This window comes from Phalacrocorax carbo, chromosome 21 (genome assembly GCF_963921805.1).
Source record: "Phalacrocorax carbo chromosome 21, bPhaCar2.1, whole genome shotgun sequence".
Classification (NCBI taxonomy): Eukaryota; Metazoa; Chordata; class Aves; order Suliformes; family Phalacrocoracidae; genus Phalacrocorax; species Phalacrocorax carbo.
Genome location: NC_087533.1, coordinates 8,598,955 through 8,619,573, shown reverse-complemented (window position 1 = coordinate 8,619,573; position 20,619 = coordinate 8,598,955). Strand labels below are relative to the sequence as shown.

At 61.7% G+C, this 20,619-nt stretch overlaps 3 protein-coding genes across 3 annotated transcripts; 1 reads left to right on the top strand and 2 right to left on the bottom strand.

Moving 5' to 3' along the window:
* Positions 1 to 92: 92 nt before the first annotated feature.
* Positions 93 to 12,131, bottom strand: UBE4A (ubiquitination factor E4A). Its single transcript, XM_064471066.1, has 19 exons — positions 11,759 to 12,131; positions 11,506 to 11,682; positions 11,192 to 11,304; positions 10,422 to 10,574; positions 10,132 to 10,291; positions 9,720 to 9,922; positions 9,299 to 9,490; positions 8,065 to 8,398; positions 7,694 to 7,820; positions 6,286 to 6,593; positions 5,260 to 5,392; positions 4,022 to 4,209; positions 3,501 to 3,601; positions 3,274 to 3,387; positions 2,233 to 2,407; positions 1,906 to 2,086; positions 1,337 to 1,484; positions 921 to 1,078; positions 93 to 721 (listed from the first exon to the last, which is right to left on the bottom strand). The coding sequence occupies exons 1-19, from the start codon at positions 11,892 to 11,894 to the stop codon at positions 583 to 585; spliced, it is 3,240 nt and encodes a 1,079-aa protein (XP_064327136.1). The 5' UTR covers positions 11,895 to 12,131; the 3' UTR covers positions 93 to 582.
* A 1,196-nt stretch (positions 12,132 to 13,327) lies between these two features.
* On the bottom strand, positions 13,328 to 17,528 carry LOC135316705 (G protein-activated inward rectifier potassium channel 4-like). Its single transcript, XM_064471011.1, has 4 exons — positions 16,124 to 17,528; positions 15,775 to 15,996; positions 14,503 to 15,673; positions 13,328 to 14,264 (listed from the first exon to the last, which is right to left on the bottom strand). The coding sequence occupies exons 2-4, from the start codon at positions 15,946 to 15,948 to the stop codon at positions 13,912 to 13,914; spliced, it is 1,698 nt and encodes a 565-aa protein (XP_064327081.1). The 5' UTR covers positions 15,949 to 15,996; positions 16,124 to 17,528; the 3' UTR covers positions 13,328 to 13,911.
* Positions 17,093 to 18,370, top strand: CLDN25 (claudin 25). The gene has a single exon (XM_064471013.1). The coding sequence runs from the start codon at positions 17,468 to 17,470 to the stop codon at positions 18,140 to 18,142; it is 675 nt and encodes a 224-aa protein (XP_064327083.1). The 5' UTR covers positions 17,093 to 17,467; the 3' UTR covers positions 18,143 to 18,370.
* Positions 18,371 to 20,619: the final 2,249 nt, after the last annotated feature.

Below are 20,619 nucleotides of genomic sequence, written 5' to 3'. Positions count from 1 at the left end.
TGCCGCTCCCGCCCCGCTGCGCCCGGCCCAAAAACCAAAGAGGCTTTTCCGCAGGTAGGGCCCCCCCGCTGCCAGACCTCCACCAACAGCGCTCAGCTCATCTCTGTATTTGATTTCCAACAACCCCTCCATTTTCCGCCCCACCGCGCAACAGGCGCCTACGAGCAGCCCCCTCCAGCCCACACTGAGCCCCGGCAGCGGCTCGGGGTGCGGAGGCGCCGCTTTCATGGGGAACGTACGGGTACAGAGTTTGAACATAGCAAGAGAACAGAGGGAGGTTCTTGGTGCAGCTGGAAAAGAAGACGGCCAACACGAAGGACGAGTAATAGAGGGGCCGGGCCACGCAAGAGAGGCTGCGCTCTTCCCCGAGGCAGAGGCTCAAAGCTGTAGTGCGGTGGAAAGTCTTAATAGTAAAGAGTAAGTCTTGAAAGGAAAAGACAGAATGAGGGATGAAAGGGAAGGTCCTGGGAGAGGCTCCGGAGGCGGTGGCGAGTTGTGCAGGCGCCCTGGAGCTCCATCCGCCACCCCCGGAAGGCATTCATCGCGCCCGTGACGGCAGGCCCAGGGACGAGACCCCGGTTTTCAGTTCAGTGTGTCCTCCATCTCCTCCTTCTGCTTCTTCCTCTCTGCGAGCCACCGCTGGATCTTCTCTTTAAGCTCTGTGTTCGGTCTGATCTGGTCCATGGTGAGGGGGCTCCGATTGAAGGGATCCGTCTGGTCACTGAAAGACAAAGCGCTGAGGAGATTATTCAGACAATTCTGGCTCTAGGAGAAGAAAAAAACCCGAGAGGAAGAGAGGCCAGGCGGAGCGGCATGATCTTTCTGCTGATAAGTGAAGCAGACGCTCCGAGGCAGGGTGTCACTGGATAAGTGAAACAGATCCCCCAAAAGCATCAGAGCCCGAGGCCTGCGCTTCGTACCTGAGGAGGTGCCGGGCGATAGTGGAGCGGTCCACAGTGACCCGGGAGGAGGGCAGTATCACGGGGTCCGACATCAGAGTGCTCATGATCGGATCCAGGAACTCATCGCAGGCGTCCGCATACGTCTCCTCCTCCTGCTGCTGGCGGTCTGCAAGAGACTGGCAGGCAGGCGCTGCTTTTAGAGGCTCGGCCTCCCGGTTCTTTCAAAGCCAGGTTTGCTCCTGGCTCGTAGCTGAAGCATTTGCAGGTCCGTGCTGGCAGGGAGCCCTCCCCAGTTGCCGCACCCGAGCCTCCGAGGAAGCCCCACTCCCACAAATCCAGCTCCGCAGCAAAGAGGCAGAGATACGCAGATGGAAGAGGACACTAGGACCCAGTTCCACCTTTTTTCGTGAGCTTCAATTTGCTCTGGTTCTCACCTTGATCCTCTCAGCCAGGTTACTGAAAGACACTATCATGTTGCCAGGCTTGTTGATTTTCTTCAGAACCCGAACAGTCTGGGCAAAGAGCGTCGGTGAATAGGAGCGGCCATCCTTGGGCACCGTGGCACAGAAGTTCTCTTCGTCCCTGGACCAGGGGTTGAAAGAGAGCAAAGGCTTAAGAATCCACATTTATGGGGCTGTGAAACACAGTCCTCACCAACAGATGCCGTGCCGCAGCAGCGGAGTCAAAGCTAGGGAAAAGCTCGACCGTCACTAAGCATTTCTCCCAGGCCCTCTCCGGAGTGAGCCAAGCTATGAACGTAACCGTGATGGTGCTTAACTTCCACCCCTGCTAGCTGGCCTGCAGCTGACTTCCCCTGGTAATTTAAATTACTCCAAAAAAGCACAGCACGCTTCCAAAAGGCCTGCAGTAGGCACGCAGAGCAATCGCGTTAGTGCCGTTCCCAGAGGGGCAGGGCCCACGGAGCTCTGCGAGGCAGGACATCCCCCGATGGCTGCAGGCTGGCTCCTGCCACCCCGCACGCTGGCTCTCCCTCCTCACCTACCCGAGGTTCAGGTAGATGGTGCAGATGTCAGACACAAGCTGCTGCGGCTTGAAGTCAAACTCGCTGAAATCCTTGACTTTCAAAGCTCCCATTTTAGGCCCAACCAGGTGTTGCAGAAAGTAGTTGAGCATGGAGATGATGCGCTCAGCAAGGAAAGGATGCACGAACAGGGACTTAATTTCTGGAACAGACACCAACAGCTCCCTCAGCTTCACAGCAAACCCATCCCGCTCCAACCACCCTGAAACCAGGCTCCCGTCTGCCCCCCCGCCGCCAGGCAGGGCCCTTCCCGGGGTCCTAGCAGGCAGGAGGGGTTGCTCTCCCCACCTGAGGTCAGGAAGGCCAGGGTGCCAATGGTTTCGTTGGACATGATGTTGTGGAAGCGTGCCAGCTGGCCAAACATCTGCAGGCTCGACTCCTTCTCCCGGCGAGCCTCCTGGGACAGGCCGTCCCATTCGCCACGGTCCTTCTCGATCTGCTGAATCTTAATCTTACTGAGGTACTGCAAAGACACAGCGGGGAAGCGTATGGGAGAATGGGCAGGTAACGGGGCAGCGACGGTTAAGCCAGACCCGTTCTGCCCCGCTGCGGGCTGATGGAGGCCAAGTCGGGAGTGAAAAGTGCGACAGGGTGCTCGAAGAGGCCTCGCGCAACCCCGCGCGTCTCTCAAAGCGCAGAACGTTCATTTAGACGGCAAACCGTAGAAAGTCCATAAATGTTCGCAGCCAGATGGGCGATATCCACTCCGCCCATCTCCTCTGCCAGCCTCCTGACAATCAGTTCTACGGCAAGTAAAAGCTGCCCAAAAAAGCCCTTTCTAGCAGCCACAGGCAGCTCTGAAAGGCGCGGAGACACAGTCACCACACACCAGGGACATGAGCTCACCTGGTGCTCGCCTTGTAAACCCAAAGGAGAGCGGCCTGGAGACAGAAGGCCTTTGTTAGGATAAAGCACCAGCAGAAAGGCCCAGGGGTTTTGGCTGTCAAAAGCCCACGGAGGTTGTTCAAAGCCTGGCTGCGCCCAGATTAGCAACAGGCAGATGTCCTCGCAACTCCCCCAGCGTGTTCGCGCTGGATCTGAGAAAAGACCCTTTCCTCCTCTCTGTTCTGACCGGCCCCCCCGAGACTGAAGGGAGGGAAGGGAGCGCCCCATGCGCGGCGCCCCAGACCCCGCCGCCCTCCTGCCTTCACCCCTTCTCCCAGGGCACTGGAGCCCTTCCCTGCAAGTATCTACTGCGCAATCATCGGGCAGGACCAGAGCAAACAGATGCTGTCCGAGGGACGGACGGTCAGGATCGCACCCCGCCAGCCTCAGGGGAGCGAGAACTGCTGCTTACGTGACGCCGACAGCACGCGCGCTCAGCCCTACCTGTATGGCTTCATCCAACAGGAAAATGGCATCGTTCATGAGCAGATTGAGGAAGCGCAAGAAGAGAGGGGGGTTCATGGCCTCCAGGTTCTCTGAGGCGTAATCGGCCAGAGCCTGCGAGGGAGGAGAGAACAGCGAACGCTGCGGCAGCGTCCCGAGGGCAGGACCCAGATCCGGGTCCATACAGAGCTGTGCGCACACGCCTGTACGTGCGCCTCCTGCCTCACCTTTATGCTCTGCCGGTAGGAATCCGTGCCCCACATGTACCTCAGGATGGGATACATGGGACGGCGGTAGTTAAACTTCTGTTCAAACTGGTGCGGGTCACCTAGGCGTGAGCAAACGCAAGAGCGTTTGAGGCAGGCAGCGGGGACAGGCAGGGGCTGCCGATTCCTTTTCACAGTTCATCTGCAGTGAAACCCCTGCTCCTGCGCAGGCCGGTGAAGTCTCACCGCTGATTTCAAAGCGCTACAAGCAACCCCGCGTTACAAAAGAACGGGCGAGGGCCCGCTATAAGCATTGCTAAGCTGAAAAGCTTGAGATCTGGAGGTTTCCCATTCTAGATACCCAGTTCTGCATGAGCCAGAGGACCGACGCTTTGCTGGAATGCCACCTGCCTAACGGCACGGAGCAGGTTGACAAAGTGCAAATAGATTAATTTGTTTTCGCTGACATACTCCAAACCCTGGCGGCGTTCCCCCCTGCAGAGGTGACGGAAGGAAGACAACTCTCCCCCTTTGGCGCTTACCGGTAAACTCGATATCCACAAAGACTTTGATAAGCGCCTCGGCAAGATGGGCAGCGTTTTGGTAAGAGCAGAACACTCGCTTGCGATGAAACACACTCGAGACGAGCGGGTTCTGGGCCTGATCTAAGTGAGGCATCACGGCTTCCAACACTTCTGCCAGCTTGGCTCGCAGATGAGGGTTTTTCATCCTGCGAGAGAAAACAAGAAAGCAAACCCAGGCTGGCAGGAGGGCTGGGGTGTGGGGGCCGAGCTGTGCAGGGAACGCTCCAGGAGCTGTGCCCACCCCTGCGGGAGTGCCCGCCCAAGTTGCTGCAGATCAGCCATAAAACTAGCACCAGCATCCGGCAGCTCCCTCTCAGCGCCGGCAGGGCCAGGGGGTGAAGGAGTGCGCTCGATGACCGCAGTTAATTCTCAGGCAGGGAGGCCAGGGGGTGTGGGAACAGCAAAGCTGGCCTTCCCTCCCGCCCCGGTAGCGCACACTGTAGCTCCCAAGCAACCCTGACCTGCCGTCCCAGCCCTTTCCGTACTGCCCAGCGACTTGCTTCGTGCTCCTCGTGCAAGTCCAAAGCGCTCTGCCCGCTGAGCCTGCTGCCCAGGACGTGACAGACCACGGAGGCGAGGGTAGAGCTCTCCTCCGCTGCACGCGTGGCGCAGAAGGCAAACCGCCTGCCCAAGGGCACGCCACAGGGTGCTGCCAGGAGGAACTACAGCTGCCGTCTCCCGGGGCCGGCCCCAGGCCGGCAGGAACAGCGAGAGCTGCCTACCAAGTTAAATCTCCACCTGCTCCTGCGCCACCGGGAGTTCGCTCTATTTACACACACAAGCGTAAACAAACGAACAGGAGAGTCGTGGCGTGTGCAGTGCTGTCTTATCAGGAAGATCGATAAAGCTACTCAATTTTGCTCAGTGCTCAGCCACCACAGTAGACTTGATAGAGGTACTCCAGACAGATCAATCCCAACAGCTTCCTGTAACCAGCACCAGAACGGCTCTGGCGCAACAGGACCAAACGAGTATTCGGACAGCGAATCCCGTTCGTACCTCGCATCCTTCAGGCAGGGCCTTGTTTGCTAGTGGTGCCTCCTACAGGCAGAATTTACCTTTTCCAATGAGATCAACCCTCTCACGGACGTCTAAACCGAACCTCAAAACACCTCTGACAATTTCCACTTGCGCTTGTTCCCCTCTGGGTACTCCGCAGAGAAGCGGCCAGGGCTCGCACCCGGGGCTGTACGTACCTCTCCACATCGCCCATGAAAACAGTAACAAAGTGAAGGACGTGCTCCAGAGAGTCAGCAGAAGCCTCCAAGATGTCGTCAGCAAAACGCCGCAGGAAAATGAAGAAGTCGCCCAGATTATCGGCAAAGAATTCTGCAAGCAGAGATTGCACGTGAGCTCCTCCTCGGGCAGCTCGTTCTGCCCTGCCCTAGCCTCCCGTGCGCTCCCCCCTCGTCACCCTGACTCCGACTGAAGCTTCGGGAATTAACTGGCTGTGTCGGAACGCCGCAGCCAGGACGGATGCCTGGCCTGATGCAGTTTGTACCGCACAGGATTCACTTCACCTCTCTCAGAAGTCAGGTCGCTTACAGGGTGAAACCCAGCAGCCGCCCGGCTGACTGTACGCGCCGTTACAAGAAAAACTCAAGGGAAGGGACTCTCTCGACAACAGAAACCACAAGGAGGGTTTTGTGCATAGGGAGGATAGTAAATCAGTACGGTATTTGACAAAACCTTGCACCTTGGCCGCGAGTGGGATATCTAAGAGGTCAGCAGCGCGCTTAGGTACGCTAAGTACGCCCCCTCACAGAGCCCCAAGTTTTAGAGGATAGCGGCCCTCTTCAGAGAGAATATTCTAGGCAAAGACAGACACCATCGGTTGTAGCACTGCGTCCTGCCCTGGGGAGAACGGTGCTTCCCTGGAGAGCTCTCCCAGTGACCATCCAGGTGGTACCAGGATTACAGCCTGTAAGGCGAACTCAGAGGTCCCAGCTTGCTTTGGAGCTCCCGACCTCACTGCTGACATTTCTGAAGCTGCAGCTGACCCTCCCTGCGCTTCCTTACGTGCTCTGGAACCCTTCTTTTCACAGGCAGAATGTCCTTTAAGCATCTCAGTGAAGAGGAAACCCGGGCGCTATGAACGCCTTAAGGAACGGGGCCACATATGCGAAGCCACTCTAAAGGTGGTATTACGTGAGTAGCTCCGGACTTGGAGGGTTAATCGCGCAGCCGCACAGACACACTGCCGGCAGGACAAGCGCCTTCACCTGGCACGTAGGCCAACGCGCTGTTTTCCACCTCTGGCAGCGGGAAGGTCAGCTCCAGCGGCTCCGTCCCGCGGTTCCCCATGGCCAGCTGCACCAGCAGGACCGCCATGGACACCTGCAGATTCAGGCAGTTCTGCAGCATCTGCGGCTCCGTCATCGCCGTCTTGGTGGAGAGATAGATGGTCATCAGGCGCTCGAACTGCTCCCTGAGGCTGTCGGCAGCAGGGCTGGAGCTCTGCTGGGCTTCTCGCCACGCTACTTGCAGGCGGTGAAGGCTTTGGTTTATCTTTACCATCTGGTCGTGCAACCTACCCGGGAAACAAGGCAAGATGATGAGCCGGGACGTGTATACGCTCGGCACAGAGTGCCCAAGCAATACGTAAGCTAGCGCATGCTTTTATCCTGTTCAGACCGTTTCCTGTGGATGCCCTGCCTGGGGGGCCGGTGATGGGAAGCCTTTGGAGAAAGGCAGGGCCTGGGAGGATACCAGACCTCGCCCCGGCACCGCCGCGGCCTGCAGAGCGGGCCGGTAAACCGGAGACCGCTGCAAAGCCCTCTGCAGAGGCGCGGGCAACGAGCCGGGGCAGCCGCGAGCCCCATTAGGCTACCAAGGTCAGGAATCGGCACGCCCGGAGACGCCCGCGAGGTGACATTTTCTGTTTCCCAGCAACGGGCCGCTCGCATGACTTTTCATCTATTTCTATATTTAGAGAATAAAGCAGAAGGGGACGGTGCCTGGATCAGCGGTGACCTCACAGTATCCAGGCAACGATTTGCAGAGGGAAGCTGAGAGAAATAGCGTGTTCTGGCATCCAGAAAATCCTTTCCTGGAAACGGGCAGCTACCTTGCGTCTCTGCTTCAGGTTAAATCCATTTACTGGGGCGGTTCAGAGACAGCTCGCAGCAGGCGGGCGCTCTGCTGCCGAGATACTTTCCGGTAGAGGAGCGAGATGCCAGCTGCTCGCTCCCCCGAGGAGAGGGGGGATGCGCGCGACCCACGGACACCCAGCGCTTGCTTGTTATCTTTCTATAAATAACACGGAGCCTGTAAGACTGTCAGCGTTGACAGGGAGCACCAGCGGGCAAAGTTTCTCTCCAAAACGATGCAGCCCGAGGCTCAAACGTCAGTCAAAACGCACAGTGAAATGCAGTCAGCAGTGCAACTGGCACGCTCTGCGTTCCGAGTATCGACTCAAAAACGTACGTGGCCATACAGGGGTGCAGAAGAGCAGCAGGAGCTGTCTGGTACCTATGGCTTAAGCGCTCGCGTCACTTCGGGATACCGGACGTGACTTGAACCCAGCCATAAAAACCCTCTCTCAAACGCCGGGCGCTTCAGTGGCACGCTGACCGCCGTGAGGGCGGCGAAGGCCTTGGGGACAGGCCGGCACAGCAACGGGACACTTACCTGTGAAATCCCAAGTGAAGGGTATACTGTGTGAGCACCAGGTTCTCTGTCACCAGATTGTAGCTGCTGGCAAACTCCGGCTCTTGCTCGCTCAGGGCGGGTATCAAGCACGTTTCTTTTTCCAGACCTGGAATGAAAAGCATCTGTGTGGCAAGTCCTTCCCAGCAGCGCCAGCGAGGAGAGGGCTCGAGAGGGCCCCTGCTGAAGATGCAAAACAACTGCTGGTGATGCGAGGCAGCGTTTTATTTGTGTTCAGCTCTTCCCTCGCTCCTCTCGGCTCCTTCATCTCTCCCTTTACCTGCACGGTTGAGAGGTAAGGACCCGGGAGACCCCTTTTCTCCTTCCTTTCCTCCCCCAAGGTCTGGGCGTACCTTTCATATGCACGTTCTTACTCCTCCTCTCCTCTTCGTTCAGCTCCTTCAGGGCACAGTAAGTAGGGTCGAAGGTTAGCAGCCTTGCTGATTTTGGTTTGCAGAAGGGCTGGCAGAGCTTCAGGAGGGCGGCTCCCAGGTTGAGGAAGAAGGCATCCGAGGCGTACATCTGGAAGAAGATCTCCGGCATCTGGTTGGCCCAAATTTTGGTGCGGCCCGCGTTCGCGTGGAGGCAGTTTCCCAGCCAGGAGAGAATCCTGTGCTTCGTCTCAGGAGACAACTGCAACAGGTTCTTCAGCATCTGGTAGATCTTCTCGTGGAACTGGGCCATAAACTGTTACGGGGAAGAGAACGCGGCCCAAGGGGTCATTGGCGGGATCGGTCTTTTGCCTCTCCCGTCATTAATGCTCTCAGAGCTCTCCCGGCTCCGGGCCGCACCCTGCCCTTCACGGGCAGGGCTTCCCAAGTAAACCACAGCCAGGACGCCTCTGTTAATCGCCTGGCAGATACGCGTGTTACAAGTGGGCCAAATCCCAAAGCCAGCAGCAAAGAATAACTAGGGAGATCCTCAAAAGCACAGTCGAGAGCAGGTTGTTTCCGTGGGGAGTAAAACCAAAACCCTGGACGCATTTTTGGCAGCAACAATGACCCCGAAAGAACGCGGGACTGGGAAAGCCCCCCTCTGCAACCCCTACTGCACCCGAGTTTACTCCTGTAATTATACCCTGCGTTCCGGTGCTTGGCTCCTTACACGCTCCCAGTGCTGCTCTTCTGAGGAAGCTGTTTACTTTTATAACAAGAGAGAACGTTGCCTCTCACTTACCCTGCCGGGGAGCCAATTAGCGTTTTAATTATGGGACGGGCACTGAAAACTACTTCCCCGTGATTACAACACCCGAGGAGACCATCTTCATGTAGCACCTCAAGTTACGGTGCTGGCATCTGTTCCACAAGTGCCACCCTGCCCTTTCCCCAAAGCCCAGGCAACTACTCTGACAGAACACAACTTGCTCGGCACAAAGACTCGGGTTACAACAACCCGAGGAAGCGGGCGAAACCGTTTGGATGTTACGGCTGGGGAATCCAAAGCAGTTTTGTGACCTGCTGAGTCACAAGCCGGATTATTACAAGAGCCAGCAGCAGAACTAAAGCCCTGACATTGCGTCTTTAAGCCTCAGGCAACGAGGGGCTGCTGAAACACAAAGAGAAGCAGTACTGCCGCGCTTCGGCCCACCTGATGGATGTTGGATTCCTGCACTTTGATCTCTTGCGGGCTGGATCGGGATGGATTCAGAAAATAGCCGTGGTTCTCCACAACGCCGGGGGTCTTTAGCAAGCAGGAGATGTTTAAAATGGTGCCTAGCAAAGTCTTCTGGTACATCTGCCCATTGCTGGGATCCTTGGGCTGGATGTAGCCTGCAAAAACCTATGGAACGCAGCAGGACGGGCCGAGAGTTATGTAAAATCCCAGTAAAAACCCCCACAAACCGATGGGCTTGGGACAGGCTATTAGAAAGGAGGAGGGGGCAAGAGCGCACACACAGGCTGTTGTTACACTGTACCATTGGTTTGACCGCAACAGACCAGGCCCTATAAACATGCCCCTCCTGCACACAGAACCCGTGGGGAGCTCCCGATCGGGCCGAGGCACCCACCTTCGCTACGTCCTTCTGCTTTGTGAAGTAGAGCAGCACGTCGAAGTACGTGTACAGCAGGATCTGGCAGAGGTCCAGGTCCTTGATTCTGCCCAGCAGGATGTCAAACACGGGAACCATGACCTCCCCGAACGTCCGCACCTCCTCGTCCATCGTCAAAGCCTCTATGACCTCCTCGAGAAACTCGGTCGTGTCTTCAAAGTCTAGTGCGGGAAGCAAGGCCGTTACCACGACACCCCAAGCGGCCCAACCTCGGTGCACGTATACGCGCCACGACCTGCACGCCGCCCTCCCCTTTTAGCGGCGAGGGGAGCCAAAGCTTCACCCGAGCCCGCGACGCTCTTCCCGCAAGCTTTAAGGCGAAGGGCAGCCCCGCAGCGCCAAGCAAGCGGCGCAGCCCAGCCAGACTTACGCGCCGCTCTCAGCGCCTCCAGCATCAGGTCCACCAGCTGCTCGTACACGTTCTGGTTGATGTAAATCTCTGGGGTGAGGAGGACAGTGCGAGTGTTTGACACGGTCAGGTTCCGGCAGCGCACAGCGAAGGGCAGCAGGTTCTCCGGGACCTTGGTTATCTGCGCAAGGAGAAGGGGACAGAGTCGGGACACTGGCATCCGCTTCTGGCCCTTAAAACCCCAGCTAGGCCACCTCGGACTAGAAAGCCGGGTGACAAAGCTGCCTCCTGCCTCAGGCACTCCTGCCCACCTCCTCTCTTGCCCTCTGGAAACAGGCGTAGAGGTAGCGCAGAATCTGTCTCTCCCCAGCGTCGCGGTCGGCGGAGAGGTTCTGCGTGCTGGCGGAGGTCATGTAAATCAGGTGGTTTCCAGGCTCCGGCAGCAGCAAGCGGGTGAACAGGGCCTGGGCACCGGCAAAGACAGATAGGAAGTGAAAAAGAAACCCCGTATTGCTGCAGGCTCGGTTCTTTCTGCTGGAAGGAGCTCCCTCGATCTCTCGTTAGGTAACAGGGCGCTAGGCTGAGCGCCCTCAGGCTTGCTCCTTGGCTAAACACATTCCCTGGTCCCCTTTAAGACCAACAACAGCCCTAACAGAAGTTATTTTCACTGAAAAACCTGCCAGGAATGACCAACGTGCCTGCACACAACGCTGAACACGCACACACGCACTGATCACAAAGTTTTGCTGGGCGGCGCAGGCGACAGCATGCTGCCCCACTGCCAGCGGCCCCACAGCCGCGCACGAGCCTACCCCCTTGCCCCCTCCAGGCCGAATCCGTTCCCCTCCCTGTCCCCAGCGTTCTGCACGGCCACACACTCCCGCAACCTCCCGGAGGAGGGAAGAGAAACAGCAAAATCTAATCCTTTCTCAGCCTCGTACCCCAAAACCCCGCGGCCGTTTCCAGCGAAGCCGCAAGCGGCAGCTCTGCGCTAGGCTTTGGCAAACGGGCCGCGCTCAGGGTGTGCGGTGCGTGTGGAAATGAAGCCAATTCCCGTCGGCAAAGCAAGCGGAGCGCCCACCTGCTCGACGTTTTCCATGTCCAGCCAGTCCTGGTCGTCCAGGTCCGCGGCCATTTCTTCCAGGTAGACGCAGCGCGCTGGGATCCCATTCCCGCTCTTCATGCTGGGGTCGCCTGAGGAAAGCGCGGATCGACCCACGTTTCACCCCGAGGGACGGAGGACGCGTTGCAAGCCGCAGCACTGCGGCGTGTGCCCTCCGGCATCCGATCTCCGGCAGATCCGGGGAGCTCTGCCCAGCGTGACGGAGCATCCCCAGCCTGCCGCGCCCCCGGGGCCGGACCCCTGCCCAAAAAGAGGGGTTCCCCGGCGCTCACTGTTATCCAGGGTGATGAGGAAGATCCTCTGGATCATGTGGTTGATGTTGAGCTGCTCGCAGAGCTCCCGCTGCGAGCGGAAGGAGCGGCTGATCTCGGCCACTGAGTAATCGCAGTCGTCCAGGCTCTCGGAGACGCTGTTGTCCGAGTCATCCTGGCTCACCGAAGTCTCGTCTCCTGCAAAAAGGGAGAAGTCGCTGCTCGGCCCGGGCTGGGGGGCCGCCCGGTGCCCGCCGGCACTCCCGGGACCCACCTCTCAGCTGCCGCAGCTGCTGCTGCTGCTTCTGGACGGCGGCGAAGTGCTTGGCGTCGGCGAGAGAGCCGAAGAGGGCGGCGAAGGGGTTGCTGGAAATGCTGCTGCTGCTGTTGTTGTTCTCCTGGTCGGTCATCTCCCCTCAGCGCCGCGCCATGCGGGGGCGGGGGGGGGGGACCGGGGTCGGGCTGCGACCGGGGCCGGGCTGCGGGAGAGCCGCCCCCGGGGCCGGCAACGGCCGCGGCGGGACCCGTCGGGAGGCTGCCGGGAGGGCGCAGCGGCGCGCTGGGCGCTCACCGGGCCCGCCGGGCGCTTACCGGGCCCGCCGCCGCCACCGCCGCCGCCGGACAGCGCTGCGCCTCGCCGGGGCGCGCCACAATATGCGTCACGTCCGTGCGCCGGAAGTGGGGCACAGAGCGGCGCGGGCGGACGGGCGGGCGGCAGCGCCCCCTGGCGGCTGGGAGGCGCGAGCGTTCCAGCCCGGTACGGCGGGGCCGCGGACACGAACGGACGCGGGGGCACGGGCAGCGTCACGGGGCGCCCGCGTGCCGCGAACCGCAAACCCCTGCGTAATACCCGCGTCCGTGGCCCGCGCGGGGAGCGGCGTTTGGGTGTTAACGACATGTAAACGGCGCGACCGACGTGCCAGGCGATGGTTGTGCGGGTCGGGCCGCGCTCGTTTGCGTACGGCGGCAGCCCCTTGCCGCCGCGTGATGCCGGCAAAGCGCGCGGGATGGGGCGGGGGGTGCCCGTGGGGCACGCTGGGGGGCCAGCTGGGGGCCCGGGACAAGGTGTGGGGCAGTGGGGGGGGGCCCGGGGCAGGGTGTGGGGCGCTGGGGGTTGCCTGGGGCAGGGTGTGGGGCGCTGGGGTGGGGCTGGGGCAACCTGGGGGGGTGCGGGGGGTGTTTCGGCCGCTCCCGTCCCCACCGCCGGCCGGCAGCTGCAGGCTGGCAGCGCTCGGTCCCAGGGCGGCCCTGGGGGGCCCCGCGGGGGCGGGGGCGGGCTCTGCCGGCGGGCACGTCCTCGCTGCCCCTCTGGACGGCACCAGCGGGCGTTGACGGTGCTTCTCCCCTCCGTTCGGGGCCGGGCGGCAGCGGGGTGACCCGGGCTCGCCTCTGCTCGGCGGGATGGCAGGCAGGAGCAGCGCCCAAGCCGGGCGAGACCCGCCGGGCGAGCCCAGGACGGCTTCATGAAGAGCGGGCAAAGGGGCGCCTGCGGAGGCAGCAGAACCCACGAGGATCTGATCCTCTCCTTCCCAGCGAGCGACACCCCCGAGCGCAGCGCTGGGGGCTGCCGTGGGGAACGGCGACGCCCCCCAGCCAGCCCCTTTTTACGGATACACATCGCTCTGAAAGGTCGCGTTAGGCGCTGGGGCGCCTCGCCGCTGGGCTGTGCTGGGGCTGGAGGGTGGGAGAGACCCCCCCGCCCCGGGTAAGGCCACCCACAGGTGCCCCCCCCATGCAGCTGGGGCGCCCCCTGCTCGGGAACAGACACGGACGCGCCTGATGCCATTAATTTAATCTTATTAAAGTAATTAATAGAATTTATTGTATTAATTTACTTCTATTAAACTGCATCCCAGCCTCTCGCCTCCGGTGGGAATTTTTGTGATGGGGTGGTCCTGGGGTAACAGGGGGCAGTTTGGGGGGGAATGTGGGGCGATGTCGGTCTGTGGGGGGGTCCTGGAGCCACAAGTGGTGCAGTGGGGGGGGACGTGAGGCAAAATGTGTGCTGTGCGCAGGTGTGACTCTATTTTTGGGGGGCAAAGGAGGGTGGGGGGGGGCAGGAGCGCTTCCCTGCCAGCCTGGGCTCCTGCCCACCCCTCCCCGTGCTGTGCAGCAGCAGTCCCACCCTTATGCGGTATGAGCAGGCCCCAACAAGTGGTGTCCAAACAAACCAAACGCTGCTGCTTCATTTGTGTGGTTCTTTTAATTAGGAGACTTCAATGGCCCGCTGTTTGGCTCTCGTGGTCCTCGCTGCAGAAGAGCAGCTCTGCAGAAGTCGTGCCGTGGGCGGGGGCTGGGGGCAGGAGGGCTCGGCCCCGCAGCAGCAGGTTCTCTATGGCACTGCAGGCACGGGACCCTCCGCCAGGCAGCCACCGCACGCAGGGGGCACGGCTGGGCATCCCGTCCTGCGGCCCCCCCGTGGGTGGCTCAGGCGGCAGCCCCCCGCTCTGGCGGCTCAGCCCGGCTGCCCTTGGCCGTGCTGCCGCAGACGCTCGGCCCGGTGAGAGCATCCTCGCCGCCCCGGGTCGCCGGCGGGGCGCGGAGCTGCAGGAGGTGGTCCCAGTAGAGGCTGAGCGTGGTGGAGCGCTCCTGCTGCTCCAGCTCCTTCAGCTCCTGCAGCTCCTTGGCGCTGACCGCCGGGGTCTGCACCTCAAAGGTCATCTCAAAGCGGCTGTAGTCCACCCGGAAGGCACCTTTCTCCAGGGACATGCAGGGCTCGAAGCGGTACCCCCAGAGGATCTCATCCTCCGTGTATGAGGTGCGGGCTTGGCACGTCATTCCTGCAGCGAGACAGCGGCTGAGCTGCCAGCGGGCAGAGTGGCAGGGCGCCGCCGCAGGGAACCTAACGAGGAAACCTAACGGGGGGCTTCCAGCCCCAGGTCCCCCATAGCTGGGGTGGCACCGGTTTTGACCCCGGGCATCTCTTGGCAGGACGCCGACCCCAAGCCTGGGTTCGCCTGGCATCTCCGGGACCCCAGGGGAGCCGCCCGTCCCTCCCCAACCCCGCGGACCACTCACCTGTGGCTTCCACGATGCCCTCGAGGATGATGATGATTTCAAACTGCTCCCGGCGCAGGGACTCGGCCGACATGTCCCAGAAGGGGCTGCGGCGGTTGATGACATGGCAGATGATCTGGGGCTCCACCAGGAACAGGCGGTCCTCCCCCGTGTCATAGCCCAGGTTCAGCTCCGACTGCTCCAGGGGGATGAACTCTCCCTCGGCCGTCTGCCGGGACTTGATCAGCTTGGCCCGGATCTTGGCGTCCACCATGTGGCTGTCCCGCAGGTCCCCCACGCGGAACATCAGGCAGAGCTTCTCGTCCCGGCGGGAGATGACGCAGTTCTTGCTGAAGATGAGGGTCTGGGCGCGCTTCTTGGGCCGGGAGATCTTGACGAACATGCAGCCCACCATCAGGGCATCGATCATGGAGCCGACGATGGACTGCGCCATCAGCAGGATGACGCCCTCGGCGCAGTTGGCCGTCACCATCCGGGAGCCGTAGCCGATGGTCCGCTGGCTTTCCACTGAGAAGAGCAAGGCAGAGACGAAGCCGTCCACGTTCTCGATGCACGCCCGCCACTCGGGGTCGCCCCGGTGCCCGACGTCGCCCCGCGCCCAGGCGTCAAAGAAGTAGACGGTGCCGAAGACGACCCAGGTGACGAGGTAACACATCATGAAGACGAAGAGGAACCAGCGGTACTTGAGGTCCACGATGGTGGTGAAGATGTCCGAGAGGAACCGCTTCTTCTCCTGGATGTTGCCCAGGTTCACCTGGCACTTGCCCACCTTGGTCACGTAGCGCTGCCGCTGCCGCTTGCCGGCCTGGACCACCGGCCCGTCCTCCTCCCGCAGCTTGCGGCGCCGGCTCTGCAGCCCCTCCGGGGCAGGGACAGCGCTGCTGCGGGCGGGGGCCTTGCCACGCGCCGAGGTGGGGACATTGTACGTGCTCAGCACGTGCAGCGGGTACCGGCGGGCAGCTGGTGGGCACCGGGACGGATCGCTGGGATGGTGCTGGGTGGCCACGCTGCCGCAGCTCGGCGGCAGGAACGGCTCGCCAGGAAAGGCGCTGCCGCCGCGGCAGGGCGGGGATGGGTAGTTTGGCATCAGGGCACTTCTCTTGGCGGCAGCGGCACCGGCTTGCTGCCGGCTGTCCTCTGCCACGGCCCCAGGGGCGGCCGGGAGGTCGGGCTGCAGGGCGGAAAGGGGGCCGTCAGTGAGAAATCGCCTCCGGCGACTGCCCGGCGGCACCCCGTCCGAAGGATGCCCGAGAGCCCCGGCGCAAGCCATACCTTCTGGGGAAAGGTGCCGTACCGGCTGGTGTCGGTGGGTGGCCGGGGCAGGTAGGCCAGCAAGTGCTTGGCGGTGGGGGTCTGCGCTGGGGGGATGGAGTTGCTGCGGCCGCGGGGCTCCTCAGGCACCAGCTGGCCGCCACCGACGCTGCCGCGGGCGCAGGGGAGCACCATGGCGGTGCTGGGGCAGGGGCTCAGCCCTGGGCTGGGCTTAGGGTCCTGCTGCAGGGGATGTAAAGCGGGGGATTATTTTGAGTACAGAGGGTGGTGCGGGGGTCTGGCCTCTCTCCGCACACCCATGCTCCTGGCCCCTGGCCCGACGCAGACCCCCAGGCGAGGGGGCACCCACCTCATGACCAGACGGAGCAGCTGCCGGACAGGTGGACGTTTTCCCTGGCTCGTGGCTCCCGCTGCGCCCCGGTTGCAGACGAGCATCTTCTCGCTGTTTGTGGATGGGACCCTCCACCGGGCTGGGAGGGAAGGGACGGGAGCTCGGCGGCCGCCGCCGATCCTGCTCCCGTGGCAGAAGGCTGCCTGTTAATCTGTCTCGATGACAGGCACAATTACCTCGAGATGATTAATTAGTCGGAGGGAGCAGGAGGGGTTTCCCAGGGGATTTCCCTGCTCTTGCCCCCAGGATGATGCTCCCCGTCCACTCCTGGGGATGCGGGATGTGACCACCAGCCAGGGCTGGAAAATGTCCCCCCTCTCCTGCCCGGTCTGTGCTCCCTCGCCCCATGCTGTGCCCTCCTTTTGCGGGCTCCCTGCGAAGGCCCCCCTGATGCTCCCGGGGCTGGCCCCCCGAGGAGGCAGTAATTCACCAGCCTGGCCCCCGATCCCCCCGATGATAAGACAGACGGCAGATGAAGGAGAGATTAGTCACTAATCTCCGAGGGAAGATGAATCTGCAAGCTGGACCCTGCAGAGGGGACACGTGCGGGGGCAGACGGGAGGCGAGCGCCAGCACAAAGTTGGGATTTTCCTGACAGTGCGGCCCACCCTTTTCCCCCACCTTCGCCTTGCAGCAGGACCTCTTCTCCCAGGCAGGAGTTTGCTCGTGCAAAGCACCGGTGACCACATCCCGACGAGGTGCTGGGTACAGGAGGGGCTGATGGGCGCCTGCCCGCGAGCAGCGAGCACAGGCGCACCCTCCCTTGAGCGTCCCCATCCTCGATGCAGCTCTCGAAGGCCCCTTTGCATATTTATTTAATGACCAAATGAGAATCGATGCCTCAACCCCCCCCGAGCAGAGCCAGAAGCTGGCTCTCCACATCCCACTCGGGGTCCCCTCCCTGTCCCACCACAGCCAGAGTGCTGCTGCTCGGAGGCGCTTTCCCTGCCAAGGCTCTGGCTTCGGGCTGGCCGAGGCTCGGAGGATTTGCATGCTTTGGCTTAACCCTCCCGGGCACGGCGAGGCAGCGGCAGGGCCCTGGCCGGAGGCACGGCGACCACGCACCTGGCTCTTCCTGCTGAGCTGGGCGCGCTTTGCTTTTAGCGTGGAAAAACTGACAACGGCTGGAAAATGACCGTGGCCACACCCCGGCGTTGGAGGAACAGGCTTGATTTCTCTCCCCTCGGCGCCAGACGCGGCCGGTGGCGGGGCGGACGCTGCTCCACAAGCGTTAATGCCCACGGCCGCCGCTCAGGGCGGCTTATCTGGGCCCGGCGCGCAGGTTAGCGGGGCGGCGTTAGCATGGCCGGGGGCTGGCGGGTGAAGGCGCAGGCGGGGGGGATGCTGCTAGCCCTCCTCGGGTGGGTCTCCTCCTGCGTCACCACCTTCGTGCCGCTCTGGAAGAGCCTCAACCTGGACCTGAACGAGCTGGAGGTGTGGACCATGGGGCTCTGGCAGGTCTGCATTGCCCGGGAGGAGGGGTCGGTCGAGTGCCGAGCCCACGGCTCCTTCCTGGCGCTGCCGCCGGCGCTGCGCGTCTCCCGCCTCCTGATGTGCCTCTCCAACGGGCTGGGGCTGCTGGGGTGCCTCCTCGCCGCCCCGGGGCTGCAGGGCTGGAGGGCCTGCGAGGACAAACCCGGGCTAAAGCGGCGGCTCCTGCTCGCCGGGGGAGCTGCGTTCGGCACGGCGGGGACGGGCACCCTGGCGCCGGTGTCCTGGGTCGCCTACAACACCGTCCTCGACTTCTGGGACGACACTGTCCCCGACATCGTCCCCCGGTGGGAATTCGGGGAGGCCATCTTCCTGGGCTGGTTCGCCGGAGCCTTCCTCGCCGCCGGCGGGCTGCTCCTCGCCTGCAGCGCCTGCTCCACGAGGACAGCAACGCCGCCGGCCCCCACCTGCCGCCAGCCCCCCGTCACACGGGGTCCTGCCGGGGGCCACCACCCGCACCCCAAAAACGCAGACCTGGTCATCTAGGGACTCGGGGCACTGCGCCCCGCGCGCCTCCCGTTGCAGGGACAGCTCCTGCACCTTTTACCGTGCCCTTCGCCAACCCCTCCGGCAGCCTTGCAGGCTTTTTTCCCTTCCCTGTGTACCTGCTTTACTTCTTTTTTTTTTAAGCAGCAGGGGCTTTTCCCGCAGCACTCGCCGAGCGAGCGCGGGAAGGCGACAAGGCAGAGGCAGCGCGGGGGGCAGCGCTTTGCACCGGCGACACGTGCGGTAGCGTCACTTACTGATGACGCTGCCTTAGCGTCCCCTGCGAACCCCCCGTAGCCAAGCCTGTGGCGGTCGATGGCCGTGGCCCGGCGCAGCAGCTCGCTCCTCGCACGTCCGCATCGCTCTGTTGTATTTGCAATAAATTATCGCGGTCGACGGCAGCGTCTTTCTGTGCTGTGAACAGGCAGCCGCATCTCGCGCGCGGGGCAGGCAGGGAGGAAGGGTGGGAGCTGCGAGGGGCAGCGCTGCTGCTCCAGCGATGCTTTGGTCTGTCCAGAAAGGACTGGAGGGGGAAGAGGGAAAGGTGGAAAACAAGGGGGAGGTGGGAAACGAGAGATGAGGCGGTACCGAAGACCGCTCCTGCTGCAAAGGCAGGACGCCAGCAGCCACGTCCCCTGCAGCAGCCTCATCTTCTCACGGCTAAGCTGACGAAGCCGTAAGCGTGCCACGGCCCTGCGCATAAAAAGTTCCTCAGCTGCATCGTTTGCCCGCGCGCAGGAGGCGAGAGTGACGTTTTGCGGGTCCCCTTCGCCGTGGAGAGGGAGGAGCGGCTGGGCGGGCGGGAGAAGGTTGGACTAGATGATTCCAGCCTGTGAGTCTGTGAAACGGGATTGTCCCCAGGCGCTTCTGCCGCTGCCTGGGCTTGGGCCACGGCGGGGCGTGCAGGGAGGCCGCAGGGGAGAGGCGGGCGCTCAGGCCTTCCTAAGCAAGGTCAAGGGAGGCAGAGGAGGGCGGCGCTCTCGGCCGGCGAGCGAGCTTTCCAAAGGCCTGTGCGTGCCCTTCGCTGCCCTCGAGAGGTCCCGACCAACCCGGAAAGCAAAGAGAGGCTGTTTGGGCTGTAACCTGTCACCCACGCCCTCGGGAGAAGGGAGGACAGGACACCGAGCAAAGGCTTCCAGCGTCGGGATGCTCCTCCCTTCCAGCGCGATCCGACTTCCCAGGTGCCGACCTGCACTTGCAAAAAGTCTGCTTTTGGGGTTTTTTTAAGCAGGCTTTGGCTGGCGGCCGGCTATTTCACTTTCTGGCAGCGGCACAAAGACTGGGGCGAAGCTACCGTCCCGTGACGGTCGGAATAACCGCATTCTCCTAATTCAAGCCTTTCTCCCCAGACCACATCCTACATGCCCGCGGGTCGGGATGACACAACAGCGTTGCAAAAGCTGTCTGCTGGCTGGGAGGAGTGAGCGCGGTCACGGCGACCGCCGTCTCACGGCCCCAGGTCTCTGTTCAAAAGGTCAGTTTTTCCCTTTCTTTGCAGCCAAAGCACCCCGAGAAGTCGGCCGGAGGTCTCGTCCTCCCGTTCTCCATCACGACGGCGCAGAAAAGAGCTGAAAAAGCAGCAGGCCCGGCTCTGCAGCATCTCATTACCTGGAAGAGAGTTTTGGACACGGGCAGCTTGAGTCTCTACAGGCGACGGCGCTTCTACTGTATCATAAAATAACTGGGAGAAGGCAAGATTCTCCCCCGGGAGCTGTTTCTTCCTAAAGGCAGGGGAAACGCGCACCGACGGAGCGGTGGGACCGTGCTGACAATTCCCACCCGACGACAGCTCTGCTAATTACAACGAATTTTGTGCTAGGAACAAGCCCGAGAAACATCTGTCTAATTTGTTGGGGAAGAAACCCTCACCCGCCTGCGTGTCCCTCCCCTCTTCCTACGCTGCCGACACGAAACCGGTATTTTGTCGGAGCGATGCCAGCAGCAGCAGCAGGTAAAAGGGTGCCATTACAACGCAGGGCGATGGTAGCAGCTCAATGTGTAATTAAATGTTTCAATTCCCCAATTAATAAAGGCAATAGGGATTTTGGCTACGGGAAGGGATCGGTTTTCCCTCCTCTTTACTAATTTAACGTAATTAAAACGAGTATTTTTAATGCTTATTTACTGCCGCTTGCTTGGGCGGCAGACTCCCGCTTCCAAAGCCCTGCGGGTTAAGGCGGAGCGGCTCGCAATGGCAAAGGGCTCTGGAGCAGATTCTCTAATGCGAGAGAAACCTCCCGGCATCGACAACGAGCGCCGCCGTTCCCTCCGGACCTGCCTTCCCAGCCGCTCCCCGACGCGCTTCTCGGCACGCCCGCTCCCAGCCCAGCGACGCCCACAAACTCACCCATTTTTCTGCTGAAGCACCCGAAACGCCCGTCCCGCAGCTCCCAAGGCGCCGCCGTCTTCCCGGGAGACCCACGACGGGCGCAGGCAGGGTTCTGCCTGCTGGGAGCCTCCCCAGGCTGCAGAAATGT

Coding starts and splice junctions, on each gene's coding strand:
- UBE4A (XM_064471066.1), bottom strand. CDS start 11,894: ATGACCGACCAGGAGAACAACAACAGCAGCAGCAGCATTTCCAGCAAC. Junction 10,292..10,421: donor TCCAGAGGGCAAGAGAGGAG/GTGGGCAGGAGT, acceptor CTCCTTGCGCAG/ATAACCAAGGTCCCGGAGAA. Junction 8,399..9,298: donor AGGAATCCAACATCCATCAG/GTGGGCCGAAGC, acceptor TCCCCGTAACAG/TTTATGGCCCAGTTCCACGA.
- LOC135316705 (XM_064471011.1), bottom strand. CDS start 15,948: ATGGTGCTCCCCTGCGCCCGCGGCAGCGTCGGTGGCGGCCAGCTGGTG. Junction 15,674..15,774: donor ACGGCACCTTTCCCCAGAAG/GTATGGCTTGCG, acceptor TCCGCCCTGCAG/CCCGACCTCCCGGCCGCCCC. Junction 14,265..14,502: donor GGGCATCGTGGAAGCCACAG/GTGAGTGGTCCG, acceptor GTCTCGCTGCAG/GAATGACGTGCCAAGCCCGC.
- CLDN25 (XM_064471013.1), top strand. CDS start 17,468: ATGGCCGGGGGCTGGCGGGTGAAGGCGCAGGCGGGGGGGATGCTGCTA.